General features: G+C 39.2%; 1 protein-coding gene across 1 annotated transcript in view; it reads left to right on the top strand.

Moving 5' to 3' along the window:
• Nucleotides 1-17,073, top strand: part of furinb (furin (paired basic amino acid cleaving enzyme) b) — a 77,866-nt gene that overhangs the window by 21,655 nt on the left and 39,138 nt on the right. The window contains exon 3 of the mRNA XM_019894281.1: nt 8,372-8,470. Coding sequence (XP_019749840.1) covers nt 8,372-8,470 — 99 coding nt within the window. The remainder of the gene's footprint in view (nt 1-8,371; nt 8,471-17,073) is intronic.

Raw genomic sequence — 17,073 nt, 5'->3', positions numbered from 1 at the left:
CACACACACACACACACATACACACACACACACACACACACACACACTGGGGCAGCAAGCCATTTGGTGACAGCTGCCAACTCACAGATCCGCCAGGGTAAATGCTAAAGTGTAAGGATCCATAGTTTGTTTTTGTTTTTTTTTTGTGTGTGTGTGTTTTATTCATGCCAGTCAACTCTTGAATTATGCATTTTTCCTCCTTAGGACTCAAACATAGAGAAATACAGTGTATATTATTTATATCTATAATGTTAACATATCTGTACATTTAACCAATGATGAAAAACTAAACAGACATAATTTACATACTTCAATTAAACATTCCAAGAAAGATTTCAGGTCAATTTCGCCAATGGCTCAGCTTATTTAGATGATTTGTATCTGTACTGTCTTGTGATATATTTTTCACATAAAATCCTTGCAATGCGCCCACATGCTTTTCACAGCTTGGTTTTCCCCAAGACATGTCCCTCCCAATGAAGGAAGCTGAGACAAGAAGTCTGCAGTCAAAGCTGGGACGTAAACAAATAATTACGCTTCATTGGGAAACACCCAATTAGCCTTGATTTTGGACCAGTAAAATGAACTTCTTCCCCCAAGTGCAACCCAGGAGTTTCAGCTGTAATTTGGCTAAACATAGCAGCAAATAAAACGCAATTGAGAAGTTGACAGTTTGATAATTAGGGAGAGCCACTGTGCCTGTTATTTCCATCTCAGGGATAAAACAGTTGGTGCTTTGAATTATCTCCAATGGTTGGCTGCTTCCTGTATCGACTAAATTATTACTCATGTTGTTAATGAGTCACTCCCGTGTTTGTACTGAGCCTGTGAAATCACTGTTGTTTTATAAATGTTTTTAGCGTATGTGGGGCTTTGTTACAGTAAATAGCAGTATAGTGGACGTCAAAGAGGCCATGTCCAGTCCATAACTAAATAGACTTAAATATATCATGTTAAGTGCACCAACCTTTTAGATATTTGAAACTATCAGTGTACACTTGGTAGACGTTTAATTTATCTATGTATTTATTTCAATTTGTGCTGCAAGCCCAAATTTGAGGTATGAGTTGATTCAAGTATGACTCAAGTGAGGGATGAAAAAAGAGAGAGCGAGAGAGAGAAAGAGAAAAGAAAATAGAACAGCAGCAGTCATTGTGGCCTTTTCAGTTGTTTATTCAACAGGATAATGAAAATGCATCATGTCATATCACATGAGCTTTCACAACAAAAATTACATTTATGTTTACAAAGCGAAAATCTGCTGCCAAGCCGTGACCAATGGAAATCAGTATCCATCCATCCATTTTTTGATCCGCTTAATCCTCACAAGAATCGCGGGGGGCGCTGGAGCCTATGGAGTACAGTATACAAAGTATATTTAGGTATGGTTTGTACAAAAATATTTAACTATACTGTATTTATATTTCCAAATGTCCCTGTGGCTAAAAAGCAAAGCACAAAGAATTTCTGTCGCCAACAGGCACAGTTGAGGTCCATAAATGGGGCAATCAATCCAAACATGATTTTCAAACTTTCATACAATCTCCTGTATTTCCCACTTCTTTCCTCTTTTTTTGTGTTTGTAATAAAGCTTTGTTGGGAAGGAAAATCCTTTTCATCCTTGACAATCACACAATGTTGTGTGTGGTTCAATTAAAAAAAAAATGCAGTTTGTTTCCCAAAGAATACCGGCAATCGCAGTTTATCCATCGTGAGTGAGTATGTGTACGAAGGTCAATCGGGTGTGAGGCTGTGAGTCGGTGACTGTAATTTGGTCACAATTGTCCATTTCATCTATGTGCAGCCGGCCCAAGTTTTATTTTCCTGCTGCCATCATGTTCTTCGGTAATAAAAATTTAACAAACCCATCCCAGAACAAGCCAAGTAAGCCCACGCCATCACATTAACTCTACTGCTTCACAGATGAACTTATGTGCTTTGAATTCATGAGCAGATTATTTAAAAGTAATCTTTATCAAACCAAATTAGAACACAAGCACAATTTTTATTTTGAAACATTTTACACATTGCCAATTCGCATTTTATCCTCATCCTAATGATAGGAGTTGCACCTACTAGTCAAGGCGTCAACTTTACCACTCCCGAAAGACAGTTATAGCTTGAAGTCAATTCTTCTTGTTGGCTTTGTGGCATCACCTCATAGTCGACTATTCAAACATTTTTGTCATTCAATCCAAAGCTGCTAATGAAATTCCCTACACAAATTATTCCATAAAAAATTGCAATGAGCCTTCAAATCTTTGGCCAGTGAGCTTTTATGGACTTGGAAACAGTTGAGAATCAAAGCACGTTTGTTTGTAAAACACCTTGAGGCATGATGTTGTTGACCAGGTGGAGAGAGAGCTAAATAATTTAGTTGAGAACCCCTGAACTGGAAAGAGTAACTTGTGAAACTGTGCAGTGAGTAGTTTCGTGTGAAGTTAGCCTCTAATGCAAGCTCATAATTTCCTTGGAGCCGTACACTCTTGGTCTAATGAATACATTGGCATGAGAAGTATTAGAAATAAGTTTGCTCCACAGAAGCACCACACTAGTGCAGCACAAATCAGCCTTCTGTCTCATCGCTATCAACGTGAATGTCGATGTCATTCTTGTCACGGGTCACACCTCGGTCCTGCATTATTCATTGTTACGTTTCCTTTAATGTGTCTTTTTTTCATTATTTTAAGACTCAAGGATGTAGCCCATGTAAAATTTTAACCAACTACTGAGGGTTTTTATTTCAGCACTTGCAACGTAGAAAATGGCTTTCATTCTCGTGAATATTTAAGGGTGTAGGGGGAGCTTTAGTTCAACATTCATGGACGACTGTGAAAGATAAATCTCAGTTTGCTCCATTAGCAGCCTAAGGTTTACCGTGCTTATTGTGTGGACTATATTTTTGACAGCCAGCAGCTTGAATCAGTCATACACATGTAGTATTTTTTTTTTTTAACATGCTCATCCTGAGTTATTGCAACACACCGTATATTCATCTAATAGTCATGGATGTGTTCCTTTGTCATTCAAATTGGTTCAAGGTATGATGTAAATGTTTGTGTAATGTTTCGGGTTGCTGTTTGTTGCAGTGAGTGACTGTAGACACCATGTGAAGTAAAATTTCCTTTTACGTTTGCTATGTTTAGAAAAAAAAAAAAGAAAAGAAAATCTCCCTGCTCCTCAAAACTGATGCAGGTAATGATAAGCATATATTTTTGTATACTAAAAATATATTTGTTGTGCATCTTAACAGAATAAAATCCCTTCCTCCTAATGTAGCGGGGTCATCGGATGATTAAAAAATGATCAGGGACAACGTACAGTCTCATGTTTTGTTACTTTTGTCACTTCAGGCGGTGAGGTGATGAGCAATCTCAAAAGCCCTGATGGGTATCAGTACCTATTCATCATGTTGGCCGCATTTTGTGATCACCCCATAGAAATGCTTCAAAGAATAAATCACTCACAAATGACTATTTACTGAACAGTAACATTTCAACAAAGCACATTGCACACATGTACACACACACATTTTTAGACAAAGGCAGGACCCCAAACACTGAAGTGCTAACAGCCATTTTCATGTGAAGAACCTTTCAAGGACCTATACCTGTATATATATAGAGAGAGAGAGAAAGAGAGAGAGAGAGAGAGAGAGAGAGAGAGAGAGAGACGCACGATGGAATGTCTTTTTGTGTGTTAAATACAAAAGTATTCATTCCTATACTCTACTATACTTACCATACAGTGATCTAGAAGACAAAACAATAGAAGTTGCTGGATTTGCATTCATCATTAACTACAAATGATCATCATTTTCTAATTGAGCTTTGAATCAGTAACGTGTATTTCATGTTGGCATTTTAGTTTGCATTCATTACAGCTTTCTCTTGAGAAAAGGTGCAATTCCATCAGAGTGCCAAATAGATTTGTGTGCTTCGAAGGAAAATGATGACTTATCTCATTGCAAAGTAATAAGGGTGCTTTACTCTGGTATGATTTGTTGTCAAGTCGTAATTTTAATTCAAAGCAAGCTGGACATCTGGCGACTTTCTCTCAGTGCTTCCAGGCGAGGCTTCACGCCTCCAGTCTGGTCAGCCAGCCTGTAGCCCCAAGAGGGCCTTTCTTCTCCTGTTGTCTCCTCTTCTTTCTCTTCACACACATCCATCCTTCCTGGTGTGCCTGTCAAATCTTGCAACTCACTTCTCTCTTCCATCCCTTCTTTATTCCCTTTCTGCCTCTCCTCTTCTGCTCCACTGGGCAGGGAAGGTGAGTCAGTCCCCAGTGGTACCTCTGTACATATTGCAGTGTTTCTTCATGAAACAGAGAGTGGTTTCTTCTGAAACCCCACGCAATAATTGCTTTCTTTCACTTTACTTTTGCTTTGATCTTTTGGTGTATTATTGCAGCCTAATTTTGTCATCTACTGTCATTTCTCAAGTATATAAAAAAAAAAATCTAATTAAAATCAGTGGCGCATACTAAACATGGAAAATGAGGGGAAAAAAACATTGTGTAGATATATTCTGGTACCTAGTGCTTGTGAAAAACACTTTAACTCAGTGAATCCCAGCCATCCTACTGGATTTTGACTTATTTGAAAGGTCCATAGATTATTGTGTTCTTTTGTGGTATAAAAATGCAGCCTACCAAAAGAAAAATGATACTCTTTTCTTTCAGCTAAAAAAAAAAAATTCTTCTTCCATTCTTTAGCAATCAGCATTAGAAAATAGTTAACTGTAATCAAATTTCCATTTTTTTCAGGGAAAAAAATGGAGAAAAAGACAGTTTTGTAAAAGCATAATTTCAAGAATGGCACCGCTATTTTTTGCTTTTGTGACATCTCAAACATCTAAATACGACTTTCCTTCTACAAAACAATAAACAACACAACAAAAAGGCTTTTGATGGTCAAATATTTATCTGCACTCTATTGAACTGATTAAATGAACTATGAACTGAAGTGAAACAATGAGTTCAGTGAGTGTTTGCACACGTATGTTTGCATATGTAAGTGCACTTTACTCTGCAATTCATTCATATTTTTTTTGTGTGTGTGATACAAAATTGCCCTGATACAAGGGCACACAGCATATCTTAGACCGCATTCTGGTTTCACTTTGCAAAGGCACCTTCGCTGCGGTGTAGCTTTTGCATGAGGTAGATGATGTTCGTGCACACAGAGCGTCTTTTGACGGCTGCTTGTTACTTTTGGGAGGACGAAAGCGTCCTGCTGCTTTCAGCAACTCCATCTCCCTCGTCATGATGGAAGACTGGTTTGAATGCACTCTCTACTATTCCACAACTTCGCCCATGCATCCTTCCCCCTCTACTTGTTCTGTAGCATGATCCTGGCTGATCCATTACAGCCACTGCCACCTGATACACAGATTTTAAATGATTTCCATCGCAGACAAGCCCGATCCTTAGTCAGAGGTTGCGTCAGACCCTTCTGCACTCTATGACGCCAAATTACACCCGCTGCCACTTGCTGGACAGATTTTAAATGATTTACAATGAACACAAGCCTTATCCTCAGTCAGAGGCTGCATTTTACGATGCCCAAAAAAAAAAAAAAAAAAAAAAGGAAATGACGTATAAATACGTCATGGGTAGGTGGTCGTAGTGGCTTTTCTTTACGTATTTGTTTGGCATGGGGAATAAAAGATTTTATACCAATATTATATGTAATGTCTAATGCCATAAATGTATTTTAAAAAGAGATCAAAGAAATTGTTCCCCTTCCAAAACAATGGATCGGCTACCAGATCGCGGACAAACATGTTACGTCTTTGCAATGAGACTCGCTTTTTGAAGCTAATTGGTCTCTTCTTGTTTATTTGATCTTTTCTGTGGTTTCTTCTGAAACCCCACGCAATAATTGCTTTCTTTCACTTTACTTTTGCTTTGATCTTTTGGTGTATTATTGCAGCCTAATTTTGTCATCTACTGTCATTTCTCAAGTATATAAAAAAAAAAATCTAATTAAAATCAGTGGCGCATACTAAACATGGAAAATGAGGGGAAAAAAACATTGTGTAGATATATTCTGGTACCTAGTGCTTGTGAAAAACACTTTAACTCAGTGAATCCCAGCCATCCTACTGGATTTTGACTTATTTGAAAGGTCCATAGATTATTGTGTTCTTTTGTGGTATAAAAATGCAGCCTACCAAAAGAAAAATGATACTCTTTTCTTTCAGCTAAAAAAAAAAAATTCTTCTTCCATTCTTTAGCAATCAGCATTAGAAAATAGTTAACTGTAATCAAATTTCCATTTTTTTCAGGGAAAAAAATGGAGAAAAAGACAGTTTTGTAAAAGCATAATTTCAAGAATGGCACCGCTATTTTTTGCTTTTGTGACATCTCAAACATCTAAATACGACTTTCCTTCTACAAAACAATAAACAACACAACAAAAAGGCTTTTGATGGTCAAATATTTATCTGCACTCTATTGAACTGATTAAATGAACTATGAACTGAAGTGAAACAATGAGTTCAGTGAGTGTTTGCACACGTATGTTTGCATATGTAAGTGCACTTTACTCTGCAATTCATTCATATTTTTTTTGTGTGTGTGATACAAAATTGCCCTGATACAAGGGCACACAGCATATCTTAGACCGCATTCTGGTTTCACTTTGCAAAGGCACCTTCGCTGCGGTGTAGCTTTTGCATGAGGTAGATGATGTTCGTGCACACAGAGCGTCTTTTGACGGCTGCTTGTTACTTTTGGGAGGACGAAAGCGTCCTGCTGCTTTCAGCAACTCCATCTCCCTCGTCATGATGGAAGACTGGTTTGAATGCACTCTCTACTATTCCACAACTTCGCCCATGCATCCTTCCCCCTCTACTTGTTCTGTAGCATGATCCTGGCTGATCCCTTACAGCCACTGCCACCTGATACACAGATTTTAAATGATTTCCATCGCAGACAAGCCCGATCCTTAGTCAGAGGTTGCGTCAGACCCTTCTGCACTCTATGACGCCAAAAAAAAAAAAAAAAAAAAGGAAATGACGTATAAATACGTCATGGGTAGGTGGTCGTAGTGGCTTTTCTTTACGTATTTGTTTGGCATGGGGAATAAAAGATTTTATACCAATATTATATGTAATGTCTAATGCCATAAATGTATTTTAAAAAGAGATCAAAGAAATTGTTCCCCTTCCAAAACAATGGATCGGCTACCAGATCGCGGACAAACATGTTACGTCTTTGCAATGAGACTCGCTTTTTGAAGCTAATTGGTCTCTTCTTGTTTATTTGATCTTTTCTGCCTACTTTCCATCACAACACGGTCTTCAGTAGGCTACAATTAAACGCTTCATTTTCTGAGCATGGACAACAGCAGTTTGGGGCAGCATATTAAATGGAGGTACAAGGAAAAATCAGCTCTGAGAGGGCAATTTTCTGGGTGCATATTGTATTACGGTGATAAGGATTTATTGTTTGTTTGTTTTTTTCTCCCAAAGATTCCGTCCTTGAACATGAGCAGCAGCAACAACCAAGTATCTCTAATAATGAAGATTGAACAAATGTAGCACTCCCTAAGGTGTCAGGGCATGTTAGTGACAGCTGTCACTATCTGGCTTGAAAGCTCTCTCATGGCAAATACATTGCAGGAAAATAGGCAACATTTATTCTGTTTGCTCTTCAAAACGTTTCTCTTCTTTTACTTCTTTACCTGTCTACAAGAATATTTGACTGGGTTGTCAGTTAGTTTGGAGAGTTGACGGCTCCCTTCCAAATTATGGAGGTGCTGGTGTACTTTAATGTTGCCCACGCGGTAAAAAAAGGTGACATTCTTACTTTTGAACTGGAGAGGGCTAGTTCTAGGAGACTGTGACGTAAATGATACAGGCTATTATGTAACATTAAATAACAGTAATGGTACGGTATATGTAAGTAATGGAAGATTGTAATTTTTGAACCGTAACTCTCCCTACAATGATTGGGGCACATCAGATTAAAATAATTTTGCATGGTGTTCAGATGGAAAACTGTTTCTGTTTGACTGGTGCAATTCAGTAAAAATATTTGTAATCGTTTCATTCATTAGTCTCTGATGGTGTAGTGATGCATTGACCTGATTGTGATGCAGTCAGCTTGGGTTCCCACTCAGTGGCGGCCTGAATCTGAGTGTGAGTGGATTTTCATCTCGATATGTGCTGTGTGACTGCCTGGTGACCGCTATAGTGTGTAGTCCATCTTTCACCTGAGATCAGCTGGGATAGGCTCCAGCACCCTCGTGACCCTGAACAGGACAGGTGGTGTTGAGAAATGAATGGGACTTGTACTGTATGGCTACAGACATTTTCCTCTGTCAGAAAAAAATAGCTTATCTGTCTCTGTTTCTGTATTTGTGTAGGTTTTTGGAGATTATTATCACTTCAGACATCACGCTGTGGAGAAGAGAGCTTTTTCTAGACACACAGGGCTGCACATCAGACTGCAACGAGATGCACAAGTAAGACTTTTCCATGCAATCACAGCTAATTACTGAGGCCTAAAGTCAATTAGCATGTGCATAATTTGAAGGAGAAACTGATGTTGATGTGAAGGACAGCTAATCTTAATCAGTGTCTGGCAAGTCACACTGTTGACAAGAATTTTCCATGTGATTATGATGAAAATGGGTTTAATGTAACATTTTAGCCTTGGAAATGTTCACCAAGATTAAAAATTAAATGTAACATTACCCAGAAATGTAATCTTTACTTTTAACGGTTTTTAACTGATTCTTTCTTATGTAACCTGTGTTATATTTTTCGATATTGTATGACAGTGATAATGAAAGTACCGCTTTAATTCTGCTTTATGCTCATCCATCAAATCTTGACTGATAATTTCCCATCAAGAATTTCAGCCACAGCATTATCAGGAAGATGCTGCAGGGGGAAAAACATTTGTGAAATATTCTCCACCATTTGGATGTAAGTGAAAAAGCGCCCAGTCGGCAGAGTTTGATGAGGCCATAGAGAAAGACTTGTGGACAGCGTCAAAAAATTCTCATCCGCCATCCTGCATCTCAGGATGGTGAAGTAGTGCGCCATCAACACTGTATATAGTGGGGATGGGACAGTGCTGACCTCAACTCAGGATGTCGTAAATCAGTGGGGAGAATACTTGGAAGACCTCCTCAATTTCACCAAGGAAGCAGAGTCTGGAGCTTTCTGAAGAGGGCTCTCCCATCACCGGGGTTGAAGTCATCAAGGTGGTGAAATAACTCCTCAGTGGCAGTCCCTGGAGGTGGATGAGATCCGCCCAGAGGTTCTCAGGCTGTCCTGGTTATCATGCCTCTGCAACATTGCATGGACACTAAGGACAGTGCTTCTAGATTGGCAAACCAGGGTTATGGTCCCACTTTTTGTGCCATAGGGCTCTTGGCTACGCCCAATTTTGATGCGCAGGCGCCCGAATTTCACAATGGTGCAACAGAAAAAAAATCTGAGTTTGTCCATGTGCAATCTGCCAATGGAGTATGGAAAAATATCTCAACTCTCAAGCCTCAAGGGACACGGATATCATCTGAGTCAGAGATAGTGAAGAATAGGACTCTCCTCAGCTATTCTCATATTTTTTTTTTTTTTTTTACTTTATTGAACACTCAACACAGCTGACTACTCACTTGCGCCGCGAAACACGTGGAGTTGCTACTCTTATCGCAGAGTGACAAAAGAGAGTCATCAAACACAACACTAGTCATTTTTAACAATGACAAAGTCGCTAGAGATTTGTTGGGTCTCTGAATCAGTTCAGACAAAAAAACTTGGAAAACGCTTAGACTTTAAAATCGCTGATTTGCTTATTTCGCTGTCAATCAGAACGGGATTCAGCCTCAGACAAATCATCCAATCATCATGCAGAAACCAAGCGTCCGATCTAGCCCACTGCCCCATTGACCCCTAGAGACGCTGAGTGTCCGATGGTCATGAACTGTTTGCCCAGCATTTATTCAATGACCCACTCTTCGCTTCCCCTTCAAAGCAGTAGACACATAGCGTCTAACTGTATAAACTGTATAAAAGCCATGCTAATTACAAAACTAATCTAGCACATTGAACACCATAATGTAATGCTTAGGTTAGTGAGTACACTTCACAGATATCTGGCTGGAACCAGGTTAAATCGGAGCATATCCAACTTTGCATAGCAATTTAGCAGGCAAAATAAATGTCTGGACTCTGACAAGAAAATCGATTGCTCGACTAAACCGGAAACCTACTGTTGCTCACAAAATACAGTTTGCTGCTGTATACAATGTGAATTTAAGAAAAACTGTTGATTATACATAAAAAATAAAGCTCTGGCTTCAGGTCCCTGTGAGGAAAAAAATGCTCCAAAAAATCAGAAAGTTGCTCCTCGAATGAAGTCACTAATTCGTAGAACCGCTTTGCCAGAACAAAAATGATTTTGAGCTTGGTCTGCACAATGTATCAATAAAAAATTGTCATCGTGATGATGGCCAATGCAGTCTGCATATGGCAAAGGTGTGCAATACGTTTCATACGGTATTGAGTTTTTCTATCTGATGTTGACTAATTAGATCCAACCTTTAATGTGTATTGTCATCCAATAGGTTCGATTGAATAAGTGAACTGGCACTTTGGGAAAAAAACCCCAGCTTGTATCGGCATCAGCACGGCTGCCACCCTCGTGGGGATGAGCGGTTCGGATAATGGGTGGATAGATCATTCGGCTGTTTTTATTTAGACAAAACAGTTTATTTACATTGTGCATTTCATACAGAAGGTGACTCAATTTGCTTTACACAAGCAATGACACAACACCGATATGCATTTTCAGACACAACGGTTAATGACATTCAAAAGCAAAGCAGAGAAAACAGAAGTAGCTTACCAAAATTACCAGAACATACATGTAGACCATTTATAGGAAACCTTTAAAAGTAAAGAAATAAAAGTAGGTTTCTAAAATAAGTACAAGAAAAAATGATTTAAAATTGTGGAGAGGACCTTTATCAAATGTATGGGAAAGAAGCAAAAATTTCAACATGGATTTAAAAACATTTACACTCAGTTCTGATTTCATTTCTGTTGGCAGCTTATTCCATTTGTGTGCAGCATAACCCCTAAATGCAGCCTCACCATGTTTACTTTGAAGTCTGGGCTCCACTAATTGATCTGAGTCTGCCGATCTCAGAGCCCTACAGGGTTTATTTTCAATCAGCATTTTTTTAATGTATTCAGGACCCGAACCATTCTGTGATTTAAAGACCAGGAGCAGAATTTGAAAATGTATTCTACAGCTAATTGGGAGCCAGTGTAAAGCCTTTCGGACTGGAGTAATATGTTCTGACCTCCTTGTTGTGGTCAGAACCCGAGCTGCAGCATTCTGAATGAGCTGCAGCTGTTTGATGCTCTTTTAAGGCAGTCTAGTAAGGAGACTGTTACAATAATCAAGTTTACTGGAAAAAAAACATAAGTTTGTCCTGGTCTGCTTGGAGCATTCAACCCTTCGGCCTGGCTGTTTGTGTTTTTCAGATGGTAAAAGTGTCTTTTGGTGATTGATTTTATATGATTGCTGAAAGTCAGTGTATTGTGGAGTGTGAATTAAAAAAAATAAATAAAAACAGCAACAGCAGTTTGTGTCAAGTAGAGGAAAGTTAAACAAAATAGTGATTTCCGAAATATCCTGCATTTCGATTACATACAAAATTTCACTCAAATCGTAAGGCATATGTTTGATCACCAACTTGAATAATTCACCTTTTATTTCAAGACTTGTCTGATGTGTTTGAGTAAAAGAACACCGTGCAACTGAAAATGTTTGATTTTATTTTTTCATCTAAAACAATCCAACAGCCAAGGCTGTAGAAAAATGGTAATTACTTTAAGATTGAGCACTGGTGGGAAAAAGCCATACTCTCTTTCAACGTCTCTGCCTCCTGACTCAGCAACAACCCAATAACCTCAACACTCGAGGCTTCACAGTAAATGCAGCTGACTTGCTTGTAACTGCAACATTCAAATAGACTTCTGAGCTCATATCTAATGAGCCCCGAAACTTAATTAGTATTATTGATTGCATCTCCAAATGCCATCACTGAAAACAAACTGATTCAGAGGCTTAGAAAATGCAAAAGCACTTGAATAGACAGCTAAACAATCAATGAGAGCATGAGCACTTGTTTACAGAGAATCAAATAATAAGTTGCTTTTGAATGGCAACTTGTGAATCGCATGTTGTTATATTTAAAATGTTATGAACACAGAGCCGTGCTGCCTGGCTTTCACTGTGTTGACAGGCAGCCTGAACGGAGCCCTTCTACATTGCCCATAACATGAGTGGTCGAGTTGGGTATCACTGTGTGCCCTGTGATTGCCTGCTAACCAGTCCAAATTGCACCTTTAAAATGTAAATAGATGTATTTTGTTCTGAATTCTACATTTTATACTGTGCATTTGTTGTGCAACTCAGACTCATTGGAATGCACTTGGAAGGGTCAAAATTTTTGCTGCGGTGATGGTTAGGTTGGTTTTTAAGGCGTTATTTTAATAGATCCATTAATGTATTTGCAACAAAAGCATTCTGTAGGAAAAGTATCTAATAGCCTTATTGTCCATTATGTTTGGTGAGAATAACCAACAAAAAGGAACGGTAATTCTGACAAAGGAAAATGAAATAATTATTATGGCGGTAGGGGGGATAGTAAGTTAATGTCATGATGAATTATAGAGTGGATGAAAAAAAAAAATATATATATGCTTGCCGAATGTTCCGTGGGAGGTCATTCCAGAGAGAGGGACCAGCAACGGAAAAGGCTCGATCCCCTCTGAGCCTCCGTCTAGTTCTTGGTAATTCTAATAATGTCTGGTCCGCAGACCTGAGGCGCCGGGCAGGTGTGTCGTGGCGGATGACCTCAGAGAGGTAAGGTGGCGCGAGGTTATTTAAATTTAATTTAAATTTGAATTTAATCATTTAATTTTCCTGAACGCAACACTCTTATAGCTGCTCTCTGCCATTGGCGATTACCGAGCATCATCCTGGCATCTCAATGGTTAAGAGGGACCTCTACCGTATTTGTCTACGAGTGTCGATAGATAGACGTGTCGATGCAGAGTATCCGTATCCAGAGTATCCAGAGTATGATGAAGCGTTCCGATGGTTTTACATGAATGTGAATCACCCAGAAAAAATGTTCACCAGTCGGGCAATCGCTCACTTTGCTGATGTTTGCCATGGACATTTTCAAAGGATTGTTAAAATCTGACAAAAGCAAACGTCCTTGGATCAGTTCTTCACAAAAGGCCAGGCAAAAACCACTTCTGAGAGAGAACATAAACTAAAGGGCAAAAAAAGATGAGGACGCAGTTAAGTTAAATGACCGTCATTTTTATTCTTTATTCTTTGTTTTTACATTATGCACAACTCTAATTTATTGTGCAATAATCAAATTGTAACATGTATTTGTGACATATTTTGATGCAATTTTATGCTTTAGAAAACATGTATGTCTGAATTTTGGGGGGGGCTTGGAATGGATTAGGACATTTCCATGGAAAACGCATCTCTACTTACAAAATTTTCTAGTTAAGAAATTTCTTCCAGAACCAATTAATTTCATAAATAGAGGTACCACTCTACAAGCATTCATTACTACATTCGATATTTTTTTTGAGTAATTTTGTATCACAAAATTTACACGCAATGGCAGGAGGACAAAAGAATGTCGTTTTCTCTTGACATTATTTAATGGTTGCATTCTTCTCTGTATGTGAGTCATGAAAAGCTCCTCTAACGCAGAATGAAGCGTGAAACTGATTTGGTCACATACTGTCACGTGTAACTAACAGACTTGAGGGCTAACAGAAAATAGATACCGGTGTTTCGTATTCAGGATACCAAAAGTAAAAAACCCTGTAATCACATTTCAGGTTTATTTATTGAAAACGGGAACTATTTCGCAGGATTGCAATTTCCACGTAAACGGAGAGACGTCATCGGCCTGGTTGTTTATTTGAGCCCTCAGCACAACAAGTGTATAAATCAAAAGAATGTATGAAAGGGCCTCCGGACTCCACTGGTGCTGTCGTGATTTAACGAGTGTACTGTCAGAGGTAGACGGGGGAACTGGCTCTGTTGTGTCCTCCAAACGTGGCCAGTTTAAAAGCACCACAGAGTAAGGGTTACCAGTCCTGTATTCACTATTTGGAACGTACTGGTTGAAGGAATGATTTATTTGAAATAACATTTACGAAAAAACCTGTGAGCTCTCCTCCAGACTGCTACGTACGGCAAAGCTGGCTAGTTGCCGGCTGCTCCTCCACTCTAGGTCAAGTGGTACTTAAAGTGTGTGTGTGTGTGTGTGTGTGTGTGTGTGTGTGTGTGTGTGTGTACATGCACACACATATATACACACACACACACACACACACACACACACACACACACGCACACCTTTACTGGCGACACTATTGCAAGTACTTCTTTGCTTTTGGTAATAAGTTCTGCCACCCACAAAATGTGCTGGTTGTCAGTGAATTTTGCATCGCAAGAATGATAGAACCTGGCATCGCTTAGAATTGGCATTGAAGCTGCCACGTTGTCATATAGGTTTGGATGTCTGCAGCGCGTGCTTGCACAAAAATTTGGGCAACTTCGGCCTGACTGCCTTCTAAATGTTGCTATAGACGGCTTGCGTTTGCATATCAGTCACTACACTGGATTTCTTTACAGGTGAAATACACATATAGCAACTTTTCTCACAAAATTCTCTGTTGCTCAATAACATTTTGTCTGTCTACAAGTCTGCTATCTTGGATGTTTTTCTATTTTGTTACTTTATTTTTTTACTGTGCTATGCGATCGCCGATAGTACAGCTCTTCTCATTTGGTCAAATCAGATCTCCATCTTAACAGCATCTCCGATTGGCTAGGCTGGGCAATGCATTAAAAAAATGAAATACGATATTGTAAAGTAATGGGCACATTTCTAGCATGTGAAAAGCCATGGTAGTAAAGTTATACTATTTCCAATTATTCAATAAAGGTTTTACTCCCACACTCTACTGGGTCATCAAACGACATGATAAATCCACAGGGCCCACGGACGCTGCTGTAGTGGGCTAACAGTGTTATCGTCATATGCAAACCAGCTGTCAAATATGGATTTTTGGAGTACTTAGTGTTATGGCTCTCTCCCGACCCGTATGCACGCACACACACACACACACACACACACACACACACACACACACACATAAAAGTGGTCCCCAACCACCGGGCGGCAGGGCACTTTGCACCGAGCCGCGCAGATGAAAGACTAAAAAACTTACAGTTCGCCCGGGTTTTGCGAATTTCTCCATTGTGAGACAAATAAAGGTCTTTCTTCTTCTTCTTCGTTATTTATTATCTTCGGCAAAAAAAATACTTTCTTTTGAAAAGAGAACGTAATCACTTTGTTACTTCAGTATCTGACAGAATTTTGCTGCATGTCAAGATCCTGCGTTAATTGTAACGGCTGCATAAGGCTGATATTAAACCCACAAGCTAGCAAAATGAGTGAAAACGCAGATCACGCATGAAGCCCGCTCTGCACAATATGCGGCAAGCAGCTTTTGATTTAGTGTGATGGTGACTTACTAGTGATGGGCAGATGATGTCTCATTGGGTGTATGACGCATTTCACAAACTGTCGACACTGTGCTGAAACTGTTGTTTTTTTCATGGCGACATCTGTTGAGGTCATTGCATGCAACTTCAATAAAGACTGGAAACAGATTTATACACAGTTCACTCACCTGTTTTTATTAAGAAACATCAGCTGCGTTCACATCTTTGGGCCGATGCGATTGCACCGTTTACAAACCATTTCTCCTGCTTTTGAGAAGACTGGTTAAGAGGGCACTAATGATGGCGACGCACATAGAAATTCGATGCAAGTCCGTATATGGTAGGGTAATGTGTACCTGAGTAATGGCATCAGCAGTGACATCGTCTTCTACAAGGCTAAGCGGCTGACAGTCTGTGATGATCATATTCACAATGGCCTCATCAATGGCCTTCTTTCTGAAAGTACCGCAGTTCATCACAATAATGTCCGCCGGTTCTTCCCTCTCATGCCGGGCACGATAATGCCTCAGTATTGTGAAAGTGCTCTGGTTCCTGCCAGACAGCTCTTGGGAGTAAATCCTACATTTCACCTACAATAGAAAATGAAGCGTAATCAGTATAAACCGCTTGTCCTCCAAAAAGAAATTAGAATGACCCAAAAGAAATCGGATCACTCATCCAAACAATAACTGATAAATCATTCACCATGTTCTCTGTCATCATATCAAAATGATTCCACACGGCAGAAACCATCCTCCTCCCTCGTTGATCCATCGATGACAACCAATACCAAGAACCAACGCAAAGCAAGGAACGCAAACTCTCTCCATCCAACAAAACCTACAAACGTGTCGACATATTGTCTCCCTTATTAATACAATTAGGCGCTTCCGCAACCAAACGAAACAGGAACTTTGTTCGGTCATGTGGTTTTCCTTAAAATGATATGTGCACCGACGCGTGCGCCAAGGTTTCACTGTTGTCACTATAAGTTACCGGATATATTTTTATGGACTTTATAATTGTTCTACGGTGTCTTATGTTGGCACATTTTAGGAGGACGTTGCTAATATGGTGACATAAAAATTTGCCTTAACGTTTATTGTTATAGCGACAAAATACCCCTGTTTTTGTGTTGCTTGTATAATTCATACTCTTTCTATTTGTTCTGTGATGTCTTCCCCTTGTTATGGTGTCGGTGCTCCTCGTAAAGGTACAAAAACATATTATGATTCCCGTTTGTTGTTTTAATTTATTAATCAGCCCTGAAAATTGCATCAACCAGTCCGCATTACTGAATATGTTGGGGACTCATGCGGTAAAACGGAACTAACACAAAGCTTCCATTTTATCAATGAACTTGGTCAACAGGAAGATTATTCCTTCAGGCATTTTAGTGAAAAAAACAAACATTTCTTCTCTTACACACTATGCAGCTGTTGTTGTTGTTGTTGTTGTTTTAACCGTGTATATTTATTGGTATATGAAGGTCTA

Source organism: Hippocampus comes, unplaced genomic scaffold (assembly GCF_001891065.2).
Source record: "Hippocampus comes isolate QL1 unplaced genomic scaffold, H_comes_QL1_v1.1 scaffold104, whole genome shotgun sequence".
Classification (NCBI taxonomy): domain Eukaryota; kingdom Metazoa; phylum Chordata; class Actinopteri; order Syngnathiformes; family Syngnathidae; genus Hippocampus; species Hippocampus comes.
This window is presented reverse-complemented; position numbering and strand designations above follow the sequence as displayed.